Here is a 16,528-nt window from a genome sequence, read left to right on the forward strand (position 1 = left end):
CTCTGAGGACTAATGTGACTTACTGCACCCACCGAGTTTTAGTGAGCCCCTCACCTTGATTGTAAATCAAAGGTCTATGCCCACAGGTTTTTAAGAGGAGACTTTAAAGGCAATTTCCAAAGAAGAAGGTGGGTTTTTTCCCAACCTTATGCTCACAGAGTTTTGAGGACCGCCTGCTATCCCACATTTTTGAGGGTCACATAAGCAGCTGCGGCACGCTTCAATAGACTGTTCTCACGGAACAGACCTGTTCTCATGGAATAAAATTTCTTGGGATTCTCTGGGTGATGAAGAAAGCCCAGGTATTTAGGACAGCATTAAGACTGAAGAGACAAGACTATCGTCTCCCTCTCCGCTTCTCGTCGCTCAATCAGGCAGCTGGCTCGGAAACCACTGCAGTACTCACAGAAGCGCAGAGACTTGTCTCTGAGCCTCATCCAAGGGCAACAGACAGCAAAAAAAGATGCAATGCAGTATTTTAGACTAATGACCTCTTTGTAATCATCTGCGGAGCTAGGGAAGCAAGGGAGGACAAATACACCTTACCAGCTAATAGACGAGCATACCCAGACCCCAGTTTGGGCTTACGGTCCACTTGCTAGACATATTTATATGGTGAACACCAATGAGTTAGTCCTCAGATTACACTTTCACCTTTTGGATACGACTTAGGTTTCACAAGACTGAAAAAGTGATGTGGCAAAACCACTCCAGCTCCTCCTGTCATTTGGGAACCGGACTAATACTCCCATCCGGTTTCCGTCTCCCCCCCTATTTACTTCTCTGTTTCCACCTCAAAAAGCACCTGTAATGAAAGCAAACATCGTTACGGAAAAGCCCGCATCCACGTTCAGTACACACGACCGTAATGGAAGCACACTTCAACTTCTGAGATTCAACCATCTTTGAAGAAAGAGGGCTTCCAATTTCGGAAGAAGAAAGGCTGATTACTAAGTCAATCAAATTCAACTGCTGTTAGGCTTTACTATGGCAATAATGCTGTGTGATTGTGTTTGAACATGCAGATCATGATGTAAGAAACATAATGAAGATGGAACATTTTGACTTCAAAATACCCGTGATTTTTTGATAATAACGTAGTATGTTCCTCATGTCTAAAGTAGGCACTTTATACTCCTCCAGAATTATTTCTCTTCTTTTTAAAAATAGTGTAGTTATTTGATGTAGATGGTTTGGACCAATATATCCTACAATCTTTTTCCAGTCTCCTGGGCTTTCTGATGAAGGACCGCAGTGAACTAAAAGTTGAATCAATCAGTATCATTGCACATTGCTACTGTGATGTGTGCATACATTAAAAATTGTCTAAACTAAGATAATTTGTTCATATTATTGGAAGTTTCATTTTTAAATCTAAAGATTTAGATTTAAATCTAATTTAAAAAGCACATTTAAACGTGAGCTCTATACACCTTTGCCTTGAGGACAAGAGGTAACGGGCACACACTTGAGCATCAGAAGTTCCACTTAAACATGGGGAGCAACTTCTTTCCTTTGAGGGTGGCAGAGCCCTGGCACAAGCTGCCCAGAGAGGTGGTGGAGTCTCCGTCTCTGGAGACATTCCAAACCCGCCTGGACGCGTTGCTGTGCCACCTGCTCTGGGTGACCCTGCTCTGGCGGGGGGTTGGACGAGATGATCTCCAGAGGGCCCTTCCAACCCTGTGATTCTATGATTCTTGGCAAGCCTGACATTGTTCACTGTGTTTTATCCTTGTTCCATACATTTTCTTACGAACAAGCCAGTTTTGAGCTTGTTTGCAAGGACTTAATCTCTTATGCCTGTTAAAGTTGACTTAATCTGCATATAGAAAAGCTCCCATGTTCTCCATCTCCCTCATCTTCTTCCAGCCTCTACCCAGTTCTCTGTCTGAACGTGGACAGTGAGTTTTCCTTCTTCACATGTTGCGGGATGTCATAAACACGGTCATTAACAAGACACAGCCATCAAAAGTCTTCCTGGCTTTTCATTTTCAGGGTGATAGATCAACTACGTTGGGGGGGTGGGTGTTTTTTTCTACATCCCCCTTCACTTATCTAACAGAGCTTTACGTCATTCATAAATGGAATGTGAGAAGACACAAGTCCCAGACTCCACAGGGCAGCGACACAACTTGCACATCAGGCCATGGGAGCTGGGAGGCTTGTAGAGCAGGGACATGGCTCCGGAGAGCCTCCTCCATCCCTCCTCCCCGCACAGCGGGGCTGGAGCTGAGGGACGGGCACATGGTTGGACATGACCAAAATACTGCCATTTCTCGTCCCTTCAATCAAAATGGACGTGCTTTTAGCCGCAATGTTGAAAACGTTAGTTTAAACTTTAGTGAAATCATGCCCAAATACTAATGCGCTGATGTTTGCGGTGAAGGTCCCTTGGGAAGTGTGGCTGCTACGACTGCCCAGCCTCCCTGAGCTGCCTGTCCCCGTCCCCGTGATGCTCCTTCAGTACCAACACTTACAGCGCTAAAAGGTGAACTGGATTTGAGAACCGATAGAGGTTAAAAATCTCTGTCAATTGGTAGTCTTATACTGGATTAGTTCCCTGGCTGGTCCAATGTTACAGTAGGACAGTTGTACTGGTAAAACTGTGGGGATAGTACGGGGACTCAAGTGGTTCAAACAAGCCCAAAATGCTCCTATACACTTACAGAAATATGTGTTTTCACTTTGGTTTCCTATTTCTCCATCACTCTCCCCTTCCAAGACAGACAAAACCAGAAGACAAAACATGCTCAGAGGGTGTCTCAGCCAAGATGCCCGCATCCTCCAACCCCTACCCGCTTTCACGCAAATCCCTAAAGCGTGCTAATAAGCACCAAGAAATTTTCAATTCTAAGAGCTCTGCCCAGTTGAATTTAAAGACTGCAGGCTGCATACCCTAAACTGGTACCCTGTCTTTGAAAAAAAGACTGCCTCTGTGCGTTAATGGCATTCTCAAAACAGTTGCATTATTATTATTATTTTTTTTTTTAAGTTTGCACCATCCCCGAGTAAATCTGTATTATTCAAATGCAACGTGCTGCAGTGTTTCCTCTCCTCTCCAGTAAAGGAACAGCAGAAAGTGAAAAGAAAGCAACTTTCTCCAGGGATGGAGACACCCCCCAGAGGCTCCTGCCCCCTCATCTCACTCCAGCGATCCCAGCTCTCCCCTTCCCAGACATTCTCATGTCGGTCACGGATTATTCATTTAACCTACACACAGCGGAGGAGAGAGAACGCAATGTCCTAGAACGATTGTTTGGGAGACACCACTGCTGTTAGTTTTTCATCAATACCTTTTTATTCTCAGCGAAGATCTTCTTGGAAATGTTTTACATGTTGCAGGTATTTTGTTTCCTCCACTTCAGTCACTTCCAGTCAAGCAGAGGAATATGAACGTACTCGCTCTGTCTCCGCTCATTAGTTCTCAGCACATTTTAATCAGCAGGTTCCCTTTCAAACTCTTGGGTTTTGTTTGTATTTTCGTAACCGGTTCGTCCTCACAACAATTTAATTTGAAAGAAAATCTACCGTGCAGCGCTAAATAAGACAGCAATCTTCAGCCAAGTGCACAGGCTAAAATAGCCATCGAACGAATCTGTTACTGCCTCCCAGAAAAACGTGGTGATCTGCCACAATTTTGGCTGGAGAGAAATCATTAACACAGCACTGGTCTGACCTGGCGACCTGAGGCTTCGTTTCAGTGTACACGGGCAACTGCATAATTAGAAACTAAAGTACATGAATTTCACAAATCAACAGCTCTTAATATTATTACCGCGACATCCCTGTTATCTGCACAATTATAGCCCCCCCCTACTGTTTCAGGCTGCTCCTCTATTTTGTTTAAAGAACATTATCAGACACTCACTTATTTATGTGATTTTCCTCCCCACCAGCAGCTCCTTACATTACAGGGTGGCACCCAGGAAAGCAAAGCTTCAAAACAAAAACATCTAATTCATCCCCCGAGATGGAAAACATCCATTTTTTGGAAGCACTTGAGCAGAAAAAAAGGCTGCCCAGCCCCTCAGCTTCCCTGGCGTTACTGCACCTGCACCTGCACTTTGTTTCACCAACTGGGCCCCGATCCCTAGAGACCACAGTGTTCCAGTACGTCCCTATCTCCAACGCCAACAGCAAGACCAGCGCTCCCTTCTCCACGCTCTCCATGTTGGAATCTGCCCCCATCCCAATCGCCCCCAGCCAAGGCAGATGGGGAGGTTTAACACCTCTTGGCTTTACGTTGAAGGTTGTTCCTGCTGACGCAAGAAAAAGCATCATTCATCTCTACTACACCGAGATGCCAGAAGTAGACTGGAATGAACTCAGTAAATGGGGAACGATGAGAACAGCTTTTGGTGAGGGTCAAAATGGAGCCATTTCGTTTTTTTTTTTTCAAGGGAGGCTGCAGAGGAGCCCTGAAGCCAGGAGCTAAGTAGAAAACATGATGAACTAATACATCTCACAATGCGCTAACTTATCCTTCCCCAGCCATCAGCACCTTGAGATCTCTCTCTGATCCACATCTTGAGTACGGAGTGGACTTTTATTCTGTTAAGCTGGCAGAGATACAGGAAAAAGGTCAACACGCAATTTTTTTTTCCATTTGTGCTCTATTTCAAAATCTTCAGCTCGAAGAGAAAAACTGAACGTTTGCAGCATCCCTCACCCCACATCCATCAGGTGATGGACCATGACCAGTACCAGGCTGACCCAATGTTTTCTGGGTGAAGGCCAGCTTTGGGCCACCTTTCCAAGCCACTCTTCGACATCATCTTTTGCAGGTGGGTGCTGAGGGAAGGGAAACACTGGGACAGCGGTTCCCAAAAGAGTTTTGTGCTCCCCCAACCTCCCCCAAAACCTTACTTCCAGCCCTAACAGGAGGCATGGACCAAACAGATGGGACGCCTTGGCCCCTCTTATCCAAAGATCTGTTTTCTAGAAGATACCTTTTGGAAAGCTTATAATGTCTGCTTGTTCGTGGTATGTTTAGAAAGTAACCTCTGCAACGCACCGTCAATATAATCTAGGTTTATAGCCATAAGAATAATAACAGGACCCACTGAAGGGGGCAACTTTTCCTTCCTTACCCTTAGAACAGCAAAACTAAGTGGAGAGCAGAAAAAGGCCGGAAGAGAAGTGATAACAGTCAGATGGGAAGAGTTTTGTTTTCTTCACTGAATTACCTAGCAAATCCACAGGCTAGACAAAGACTACTTGCAGCCAAAAATTGATTTTTAGCTTGCTTCTCCCAGATAATCTTTCACCGGCTGCTGAATTTGAGCACCTAATCCATATTTACCACAGATAGTCACTTGTCAGATGATTGCGATAATTGAAAATGGAGATGCCTTAACCTACAGAAGCTCCCCCATAGCAAGAAAAATGACGTTTTCTGGAAGGAGCTTCTGGGCACATCCAGGAGGAATGGAAGACAGACCAACAAAGAGCCTGACAGATGATTCCTGCACACAGGCACGTCAGAGGCCAAGGAGAAGATAGGAAGAACAATACTGAGCACAACTGAGTGCGAGTTAACAGCATCTGAATGAAAGATCTGGGAGAAATTAGGGAAAGCATCCAGTGGCCTGTCAAAACTATACAACCAAGAAGAACTAGATTACTAGGCAGATACCAGTACCATGGCTTGCAATAGTATTAATAATTAACAGTAGGTTTAAGTAACAGCAGGCCTAACAAAGCTAAAACCAACAAAATCCACCCCCAAAACGCTCTTACAGTCATGCAGTTTTATCATCTTTGTGCACCATTACAATCCAACTTCCCAGTGTGGCAGCGACTACGTGTCTTGGCACCTGAAAATGAATCTCACTCAGCACATCATGCTCAGAACTATTTACTGACCTGACAGTCCCGGTACTCCGGTTTGGCAAAGCTCACTATGGAAGCAGAGCCCGGCCTCCAGTTTACCAACTTCAGCAAAATGCAGTTGGAACCTAAAGTTGTGCTCTTGGAAAACCGGCCAATGTGTTCCTGTTGCTCCAAGCTGAAACCCATTTAGCACTTTAGCTATTAAGCAGTCATTACTCTGATTAAGGCATTATTTTTTCTTATGACGTTGTTACGGATGTACAGAAAATAGCTTTCGTTACAGTGACAGTCTTCGGTCTGGATGCTGCTCTTATTTATGATCTACCATCTGGAATATTCAGTTACGGTCGTGAAGTCTGAAGTACCTGCAGATGTACACCGATCAAAACGTAAGAGCAAATTGTTCCACTGTGTTTCTATGTAGTTTCGTTTAATTTCTGCTGAATTCCGCACCAAACCAGCGATTCTTTGAACATACTTATGGAAAAGCACCTAATTCTGCATCTCACTAGATTCCTAACGTCTGAAACATCTAAACTCAAACATGTAACAAGGTTTTCTCACGCCTCGCTACTTCTCGGAAGATGACGCGCACTGAGTTAACTCATGTCTACCAAAAATGTTGGTTTACACCGGTTTCTAGGAAAAAAGCCGAAATGCACGATCGAGTGAAGCTTTTTACACTTGGAACCGTTCTTCCTCTTTCATTCGCGCAGCACTCCCTGCAGAGCCCCAAGTACCTGCTCAGAATGCTCTCAATATAATATACCTAATACAATATATCCTTACCGTTAATAGCAATACTCCTCTACACAATGCAGCAATACGAAATGAAAACAGCCTACCTGAAAGGCTTTTCTGAGTGTTAACTTTATTTAGCCAGGCTTGCAGAGTCAACTGTAGCAGGCCATGTGTCTTGGCGCTAATTCTTAATTTCCTTTCATCACTGCTTTACCCAATAGGAAAATGATTTTTCCTGCAGGTTTTCGCGAGGATATGTTAATGCAGCTAATTTTACATTTTAATAGAATTTCACAAGCCAGTAGGCCCGATACATATTAGTAATTGCTGAAGTGGGTGTAAATTGTCTTGATCAAATCATGAGCGTAAACAGTTTTTTTAATTAGACTGCTGGAAACTTGCAGTAGCCAGATAATGATTACGCTGGCCAACAGGCAGAGGCAGCGCGGTTAGCAGTTTCTCTCTCTGTGTTTCTGTTCTCCCTCTCCTCACATTAATGCAAACACACATGTCGAGGCTCATACATACGACCACTTCCTAACACACAGAGACTGCACTTGGCAAAGACGGCTGCTCAGACCAAACGTCAGACGTGACGTTCCACTTCCGCGGCCAGGGAAATGGCCCTGGACACCGGGACAGATCATCTCCATTTCATTCGTGCCTTCCCTGCGGTTTGTTATACTTCTTCAAGGAGTCACTAGGTCACAGAAACTGTGTTGGAAGGAAGGGAAACCAGTTTCTTCTGCTATATACAACTTCAGGATGCCTGGGGAGAAAGGGTCTCCAGCACCACTGGGTGAAGAAGACAGGAGGGTGGGAGAATCACTGGAAGCTTCATAAAACCGAACCTTTCTGTAGAAAAAAATGAGCCCATTTGCACCTCTGCATTGGTTTTACTGTTCAAAGCACATTTTAATTTATCTTGGAAATGACCTCCTGACAAGTGCTTTTTGATTCCTCTCACCTTGGAAAATATTGGCATAGATTTTTATAATATGGTACTTTTCTCTCTTTCTTAGAGGCTTTCTATAAACAAGGACATAGCTTACCGTGCGACTGAAATGACAGTACCGCCAGCAGCATCACTAACATCTGGGTTAGCGGGCGCTGAAATGGATGAGATGATACGTCTCCCTTGGCAAACTGGAAAACGTCGCATGTTTTCCCTTCTCATCCTCAGGCTCTAAAGGCTCTGCTCACAACCTACCAAACAGGAGCCAGGGAAGACGACCTGAACCACGGGAAGGCACCTGAGAGCCTACAGCTCAGAGGTCCTCTGCTGCCTACACCAGGGTAACAGGCACTCCTGGGATAAGGAATGCGAGAGGTGATGCCTCCTAAAATAAATATTCAAGTTAAGGTAAAATTCCCCAAGTAGAAGAAATCAGTTCAAGGGATTATGTCATTTGGTTACAAATGTCATTCCTTCCTCGGAGTCATTAGCAGTTTCCAGGACTCCATTGATGTATATCTCTGGCCTTTGGGACATTCCTATCCTCCCCAGAAAAACAGTGTGTACACGATAACCGCACCCAATTAATATTTATAGTCTTTAGGCAAGTTCTGTTTTGTGAGCAATTTTTCATTTATATTACAGAATAGTATCTCCTTAAATGGCAAGCATGTCTCGTTTAGCAAAGTATTTTAAAACGATTTTAGACCCACATAAATAATCTTTCGTATGCTATGAAAAGGAAATACTACTATTGTTTACCCAGTGATGTGAGGTCATATCTCATTTATTCAGTAAATAACCATAATAAAAGAAATTTCAGTTTAGAATGCCAGTAAACACCACCTCTGACAATTTGTTTACAAAAGCGGTCTTTCTAAGAATTGTCAATGATCCTTCGTTGGTATTTTTAAAGAATATGTTTGAGTTGCTTCTTAGCCAACCTTACCAACGGCTCTCCCTTAAAATATGTATTTTTAGATTTGGATTCTGTACACACACAAAAATCATGGAATTCATCTCAGCTGCGACATATATTCATCTAGAAGAAACACAAGCAACTGATAACTGACCCACTAATAACGTACTTGCTAATTCTCTTTTTCAGACTGGATATTGTAAGCATTTTAAGACACTAAGAGGTATAATTAGTTGTAGGAACAACTAAAGACTAATTACCAGTACAGGGGGGAAAAAAAAAATAATCAAAAGCATTACTATAATTAGGTTCATTTGTTTCACTTGGAGAGGAAAAATCCACAGTATTCTGGATGATTTTCTTGACGTTACTAGAGTTAGGAAATGAAGTCACAACGGATAGTTTATTTAAAAAAGAAAGAAATTTTATAGTCCTCTTTACATAAAGGTCAACCACCCTCAACTAACGTTCCCATGTACCGTGCTTTCTAGAAACAGATTTTTCTTCATTTCCACTTAATGCTAACACATAATTGAAAGGACAAGAGATGCTAATTTGATCTTCCTAAATGTCACACGCTGGAGAGCAAACGAGAGCTAAAGCAGGTACATTTCTGATGCGTGCACACCTTTCCAATCCCCGACGTTAATCAGTGTCAGGAGATTTCCAAGTATTTTGCTTCACAGCTCTTGCGATCAATGAAACATTTAGTCTCCAACAACTGGCCTGTTATACCTCATTACCGCATGGAAAAGTTAAAAACAATTCTTAATGACCAGGACACATTCAAGAGCACTGGCTGACCATCACTGCATGAAACCGGAGCGGAATCTTTACAGAAAGGCCATTAAAGCTATCAGGGGCAGAATTCAACTTACTAACTATTGCCTCTTTTAAAAGAATTTGCTCAGCTTTGTATTTCTGTTTGTGAGAATGCTTCAATGGCATTTTAAAGCTAAATCCTATTTCAAACCCCATCAGTAAGCAACGTATCAATAACCAAGGGCCTGCTCAGATTCGCTGAAGAAGGGAAAATTGTAATACTGAGTTGAGGGATTTCAAAATAAAGCTGTTAAAAGTAATTCCAGATGTCTCAGAGAAGACAGTAAGAACATCTGCTGAAAGACTAAGGATATGGCAGGGGTCAGTTCTGAGTTATCCATGTCTACCCCACAGCTTCTTCACCCCAGTCGGGTGCTATCTCTTCTCTAAAGAGAGGAGAGACCACGGAACCTTCCTACAACCCTTTCAAACCATGAAAGACCCCAAAACTTCCTTCTAGGTCATTTACCCAATGTCATTTTTTCACCAGGGATTAGCACTTAATTATTCCATCGGATGGCCACAGCATACCTGCGTGAGTCTGCTCCAGCACTGCACAATTAAAGAGGCTGGTGATGCTCAAAAAACGGTATTCCAGTATTTTTCCCACGCACACACACATGACGGAGGAACCCTTCGGTCACGATGGGGTTTATTTTATGGGAATGATCTAAGAGAGGTCTCCTACCTCTGTAACTAACTGCTGTTTCGACCAGTTCAGGTGGGGGCTGTCATTCCCTGCTCATTAGGGATGACAGCGTACTGAACGTACAAAACTTCGCCGCTGCATCCTGTCATCTCTCGCAGGATCATCGACGCACGCAACGGGGAGCAACAAGGGGCCGTCAGACGGGGAACAAACAAACAGATCTCATCGCCAAGCCCTGCCAGCTCCAGCTGCTCTCCCAGACGGACCGCAGAGCACCCGTCCCACCCCTCCGCTCTGCCCACGCCGGTACCCACCTCACCCGCCGGAGGGCTCAGGGCTACAGCTCATTTCAGGTATTACCTGAACTAATTGCTACAAACCCAGCCACTTCAAGAGGCTGCCACCAAGAGAAGCCACTTCACGCAAAGGCTCAATTCAAGCAGAGACAATCAGTGCAATGTAGGTCTTCTCTGTTTCTCTGGGAGCTCACGTGGACTATAATGCAAATCTAAAGCTAGGAAGACCTAGCAGACTAACAAGTCCAAATTCCTCCTAATTAACAGCTCTTAAGAGACCACGTGCAGCGGGAAAAGTTGGTGAAAAAGCAAAGGATGATGCTAATGCCTTATGCAAAAGCAAAGGGGAAAAATCCTTCCTTCTCTGCTGCCAGGTAACGTAACTTATTTTATTCTTACAAGGAAACATTATTTCCTCCAACATAACAACAGGTTTAAAACAATTTACAGCTCTTCCCCATTCCTACCTGCTGTGCTACATGAAAGCAAACAAAAGCAGGCTGCTGGATGTTTCTTTAGAGCGGGCTTGATCACACGCTGCTGCAGGTGATGGGCTCCTGCCAAGCATCACTGCGCTCCGAAGAAACTGTTTTCATCAGCCAGACTTTCGAACGGGCATTTATATTCATTGGACGCCTCTCAGTATTGATACAGGGGAGCGTGTACCTTCTCTGCATCAGTACAGTTGAGATGCTGGGAGGTATTTAGGCATTATTCACGGTGGTTTTATTACGTACAATTAAAGCTTTTGGGGCCAGATCTTCAGCTGGCACAAACTCCGTACAGCTCTATTTAAATTAATGGAATCACGCTAATTTACAGAAAATTATGATCTGTACTGAAGGTCTCTAAGGATTATCTACTTGATATGTCAGTTACTTTACCTAATTAAACTAGTTAAGAGTGTTTCTTACTAAATTATGAGCCATCTATGAAATTTATTCACCGAAGAGCTTAGACTGTTAGGCAATGCTCACATATTGTCTTGCCCTCCTTCCCTTTTTTAATTGAATATCTCTCATCACAACTTTGGAGCTACATTATCAAATCTTCCCATAGGAAGTTTGCATGGGAAAATACTTTTTGCTGAGCCCTAACTGTTTAACGTTCATTTTTGGGTTTCTTGCACACCAAAAGCTCTCATGGCTTTGAAGAAAACTTCAGGGAAGTGAAACATGGTGGATGAGCTCTTCTGCATTCCTATTTCAGAATTATTGTGTAGCTACGAAGCTGATGCCAAGCTCCTGTTTTCTAATGCTCCAAATGATTGCAGCTGTAAAATCCTGACCACCACGTTGCCCAAAAAACCCTTGTTCTGCTCCATTTTGCCTTCCCTAGACCTCTGATTTTGTAACCGTTTGTTTAACTAACACACACGGCACACTGCGTGCAACATCTTTGTTTTGTATATTCCAAAGGGTAAAGCACCGTGACCATGAAACTTGGTATTAACTTTTGTTGGCAAAGGGGCCAGGGTTTTGCTAAAATTTCAACAGCACAGCACTGATTTTGATTGTTCTATAATAACTTCAACAGCGTCGCGATATAATTTGCTCTGTTAGACTACAGGCAGAGAATCCCTATCAAAAGAATATTTTGTATTTACTTGTAGGTGGGAAGTAATCAGGAAAACAACGTTTTTCTTACCGTGATTCACAACTGCATTATGACGAGCCAGAATTAATTTTCATCAACAGAAGGAAAAGATTCATAGAATCATAGAATCTTCATGGTTGGAAAGGACCTTTGAGATCATCGAGTCCAACCATACACACACAAAAAAACCCAAACCCCTACAATCTCTGCCACTAGGGCATGCCCTGAAGTGCCACATCTGGACGTTTCTTAAACACCTCTAGGGATGGTGACTCAACCCCCTCCCTGGGCAGGCAGTTCCAGTGCCTGACCACTCTTTCGGTAAAGTCATTCTTCCTGATATCTAATCTAAACCTCCCCTGCTGCAACTTCAGACCATTTCCTCTGGTCCTGTCATTGTTCACCTGGGAGCAGAGGCCAACCCCCACCTCTCTGCACCCTCCTTTCAGGGAGTTGTAGAGGGCAATGAGGTCTCCCCTCAGCCTCCTCTTCTCCAAGCTAAACATGCCCGGCTCCCTCAGCCCCTCCTCATATTGGTATCTCTTACCTTTTATTTCTGTCTTCTATCTGCAAGATGTAGACCATGTCATCGGTGGCGTGAAGCTTGGAACTGCTCTCTCCCCATTTCAGCTTCAGGCTCTGAGGACCCGCTGCAGCACACTCTAACCGAGGAGGTAAGGGTGGTAACGGCCTGGTTTTTGCTTTAATAAAGTGGCTAAATGGTCCAGCTCCAATTTCATTGACAGCCTGGATCCTGATCCTAAAGCAAACAACAAAAAGGTAAGCGTTAAAAGTGCTTTCATGAGGTTCTCGGTATAGAAAAGTCTCAAGAAACAAGACTGCCTTCTGGAGCTGACTGCTCCATCACTAAGAGTGCCTGCTCCCAGCTACCGTGCTGCGTTGTGGCAAATGAAAAGCTCTGTAAACATAAGTATTATCATCCTCTTTATATTACAAGAGCTGCAGTGAAGATATCAAGAACTGCAGCAAGGCGAGAAGATTTCTGTAAGCAATCTCAGAACGCGATGGCAGCGCGTGGACAAGGGACAGCAGCACAGACACAACTGAAACCTGGAAAACATGAAGCGTATAACTATGAATAAAGAAAATGCAGAAGTGTGTTGCAGTTTTCTAACAAAGGTCATGAACTAATTTAGGTGAAATCATTAAGTGAAAGCATTGGTGTCGCTGCCGTGAAACCCACCTCCATGTTGGTAAGTATCTCTGAAGACCAAAGAACAGCATGATTTCACCACGTCAGCACCTCACGAAGCGCACTACTTAAGCATGAAATTCTACCCAGGGCAGCTAACCGAGAAGAAGGTTAAATCCACAAACCTTCTACACCTCTTACACAAACTGTGGAATCACTAACCATCAGTGAACTTCTTATTAGATCAAATAGAAGTTGGACTCAAGTCACTCTCACAAGATGCACAAAGGCTCTCGAGCCATTTGACTCACATTAAGGACAACCAGAAGAAGAAAAAAAAGGAGATCACCTACTTCATTTTTAATTTGGAAATATTCTTAAGACTGATCCAGTCTTCTAAATTCTATTTCTTTCTTAAGATAATGACGCTCAGCTTCTGTTTTGTCACTCTCTCTTATCTGTCTGCACCTTAGTTTAATGATTCGCAGAGCGAGAACCTGCTTGTAGGAAGGAGTGAAGAGTAGTCGTCTTTTACTATGGTAACATCAACAGCCACATCATAACAAAAATGTGCAATATGCATTTCGAAAGAGTTTTCACGATTTCAGATAGGAGATTCTGTGTAAATAGAAATATTGGTACAGACAAGCCAGAAAGGTTTCCAAAGTTTGTTAAATCAAAATGAAAATAAGAGAAAACAGGACAGGCAAACGAATACTTTTTTTCTTTTTTTTTTTTAGCTAGATCAACCTAATTTAGATAGCTGGACAGACGCCGTTTATTTTGGAAATCCTGTGCATAGCAGCCTAGTGTTTTCTCATGGGAAAAGCCTCTCTACAAGAAGCGGTGCTGCTTCTCAAAACTATCAGCCACCAAGAAGGCAGAACTCCCCAGGGAGGGCGGCAGGGGGAGAAGGGAGAGGAGCAGAACCTGGTCCCCCCCCACGACTGCCTGCTTCGGAGAAAACCGAAGATAAATAGAACTGTCTTTGGTTGGCATAGCTACTTGTTTTGATTGAAATAGATAAAGTGATATAAGTTCACGTAAACAACGTATGAAAAATTGCTTTGCTTTGAGCAGCAAGTTTTCCGCTCTACCATTAGAAGAAGATTAGGTGGAGTTTCAGGGATAGGGGATAAACCCTCCAGGGAACACGATTACTAAAAACCCCCAAAACATATTTTCAGCCATTTCAAGAACAAAAAGAGTTAAATGATAAATAAACAAAATTGCAAAATAATAGAGCCTTACCTACTGATTTGGCAGCTAAAGTAATTGCCCAGTGCAGGAATGCACCGTGTTCATACAGTCGAGTGTAAACGTGCGGTTAAACCTTTGCCTATTGACCTGGACATTAACAAGGGCAAAGTATTGCCTGGCGCGGAGCTGCCACTATTCCTTTTAACCTTCCTTTTAGTTTCAGGAAACGCATCCTGACCACCTTACAAACACGGTACGGCATTGATTTCATCCTCCTCTTCCTAAAAGGTGGACGGATAGGAAGAAAGTTCTAGTGGGATCCTCCTCTGCAACTGCTGCACACAAGCGTTTGACATAAAGAGAACTAAAAGCTTCTCTAGTATCTTAAGAAGTGTAATTAATATAGGCATTGATTTTATTTCATATTATGGTATTGGTTTGCTTCAGACCGAAAAGTCATTACATTAATAGTTAATAGTCTTTCCAGTAAAAAAAGTGAAAACTGCCTGAATTTTTACTGGATTCTGGCAAGTCACCCGTTAGCCCGTACACATGAACAAGAGCAGCTACATTACAAAATGCTACTACCTTTTCGTAGACCGATTACAGCAACACGCTCTAGAGCACACAGCCTTTTTTTTGGGTGCGTTTTATTTTGTATTATTCTAAGTCCCAGTAACAACAAAGCCTCTCCTGTCCTCAAGCACCGCGACTTTAACTCATTTCCAAATGGCAGCCACTGCGCTTGAAAACAAGCAGCGATTGAAACGAATCTCTCTTGAATACCACGCTCCCGAAGCATAAGCCGACAGATGTGCTTTTTAGACATCTGCATTTACTTGTCTTCCCCTCGCCAGGTATTTGCACAAGGTAAAAAAGCGTCTCTCCCTCTCCTCTCATCTGATGCTGCTCCCATCTGCCGCACGGTGTGGCTGCTCCCACCTTCCGACCACACAAATACGCGCAACTCCCCCCCGCCGCTTCTGACGGAAACTCTTATGCCTTAAAAATAGAGATAGGCATCTTTCCAAATGAATGAGGACACCGGGAAAGCAAGAATTGATTTACTTGACGGCTCTGGTGAGGCCCCACCTCGAGGGCTGTGTCCAGTTTTGGGCCCCTCACCACAAAAAAGACACGGAGGGGCTGGAACGGGTCCAGAGAAGGGCAACGGAGCTGGTGAGGGGTCTGGAGCACAAGTCCTGTGAGGAGCGGCTGAGGGAGCTGGGGGTGTTCAGCCTGGAGAAGAGGAGGCTGAGGGGAGACCTTCTCGCTCTCTACAGCTCCCTGAAAGGAGGGGGTAGCCAGGGGGGGTGGGTCTCTTCTCCCAAGGAACAGGCGATGGGACAAGAGGAAACGGCCTCAAGTTGCACCAGGGGAGGTTTAGGATGGATATTAGGAAAAATTTTTACACTGAAAGGGTTATTAAGCATTGTAACAGGCTGGCCGGGGAAGGGGTTGAGGCACCATCCCTGGGGGTATTTAAAAGCCGGGTAGACATAGTGCTTAGAGATATGGTGTAGTGATGGTTTTTGTCAGAGTCAGGTTGATGGTTGGACTCGGTGATCTGAAAGGTCTCTTCCAACCCAGGCCATCCTATGATTCTACGACTCTTAACATGGCTGGATGTGGCTGGCCTTTTTTCTGCTGATGACACCACCACCAAACTCCCTGTAAATCGCCACTATCATTCCGAGGTCCTGAGCTTTGGCAGACACCCACGACCAACCAGTTCTGGTTTTCTGGACACATGGAGGTGTAACCCAGCCCCAGCTCTCGCCTCCCTCTGACCCACAGCAGCGTTTCCTCAAGGGAAGGGCCTTGGAAATGTCCACAGGGAAGGGGAAAAGGAAGGGGAGAAAGGAAGACCACCTGGAGGAGATGGTGGTGGGAGAACACCTTGTGCCGTAGCATCTCTGCTCCAGCTCAGGCCCTTTCTCACGTCCCTGTCCCAGCCTGGGACACTCTGAGCTCCTCCAGCCGTAGCGGGTAAGAGAACTTCCACAATTAAGTGGAAACCAATTACTGTTTACAGAACTGATACTGGGAAAAAAAAAATAAATCAATTTCTGATTAACATAACTACCACACTTAAGTGGAAACCAATTACTGTTTACAGAACTAATACTGGGAAAAATCAATTTCTGATTAACGTTTTTATTTTTGTTTAGAATTAGTATATAGACATGTAGAAATAGGTGCAACAGGGCCACTTCCTGAATTCCTTTCAACTTTTTCACTAACGGTTTCTAAGTTAAAACACCCCAAACACCATCTTGGAAAGGTGGTTTTTAAAAATCTTACAATCACGATTTGAAAGTGAGTTTTTTTGAAAATGTAAAGACTATATTTAGGGATAATATCT

At 43.8% G+C, this 16,528-nt stretch overlaps 1 protein-coding gene across 1 annotated transcript in view; it reads right to left on the reverse strand.

The window, feature by feature from the left end:
- The window catches only part of FNDC3B (fibronectin type III domain containing 3B), a 213,828-nt gene that overhangs the window by 17,369 nt on the left and 179,931 nt on the right, over positions 1-16,528 (reverse strand). The window contains exon 23 of the mRNA XM_074590212.1: positions 12,358-12,570. Within this exon, the coding sequence (XP_074446313.1) occupies positions 12,358-12,570 (213 nt within the window). The remainder of the gene's footprint in view (positions 1-12,357; positions 12,571-16,528) is intronic.

The sequence above is a fragment of the Larus michahellis genome, chromosome 6, assembly GCF_964199755.1.
Source record: "Larus michahellis chromosome 6, bLarMic1.1, whole genome shotgun sequence".
Lineage (NCBI taxonomy): Eukaryota > Metazoa > Chordata > Aves > Charadriiformes > Laridae > Larus > Larus michahellis.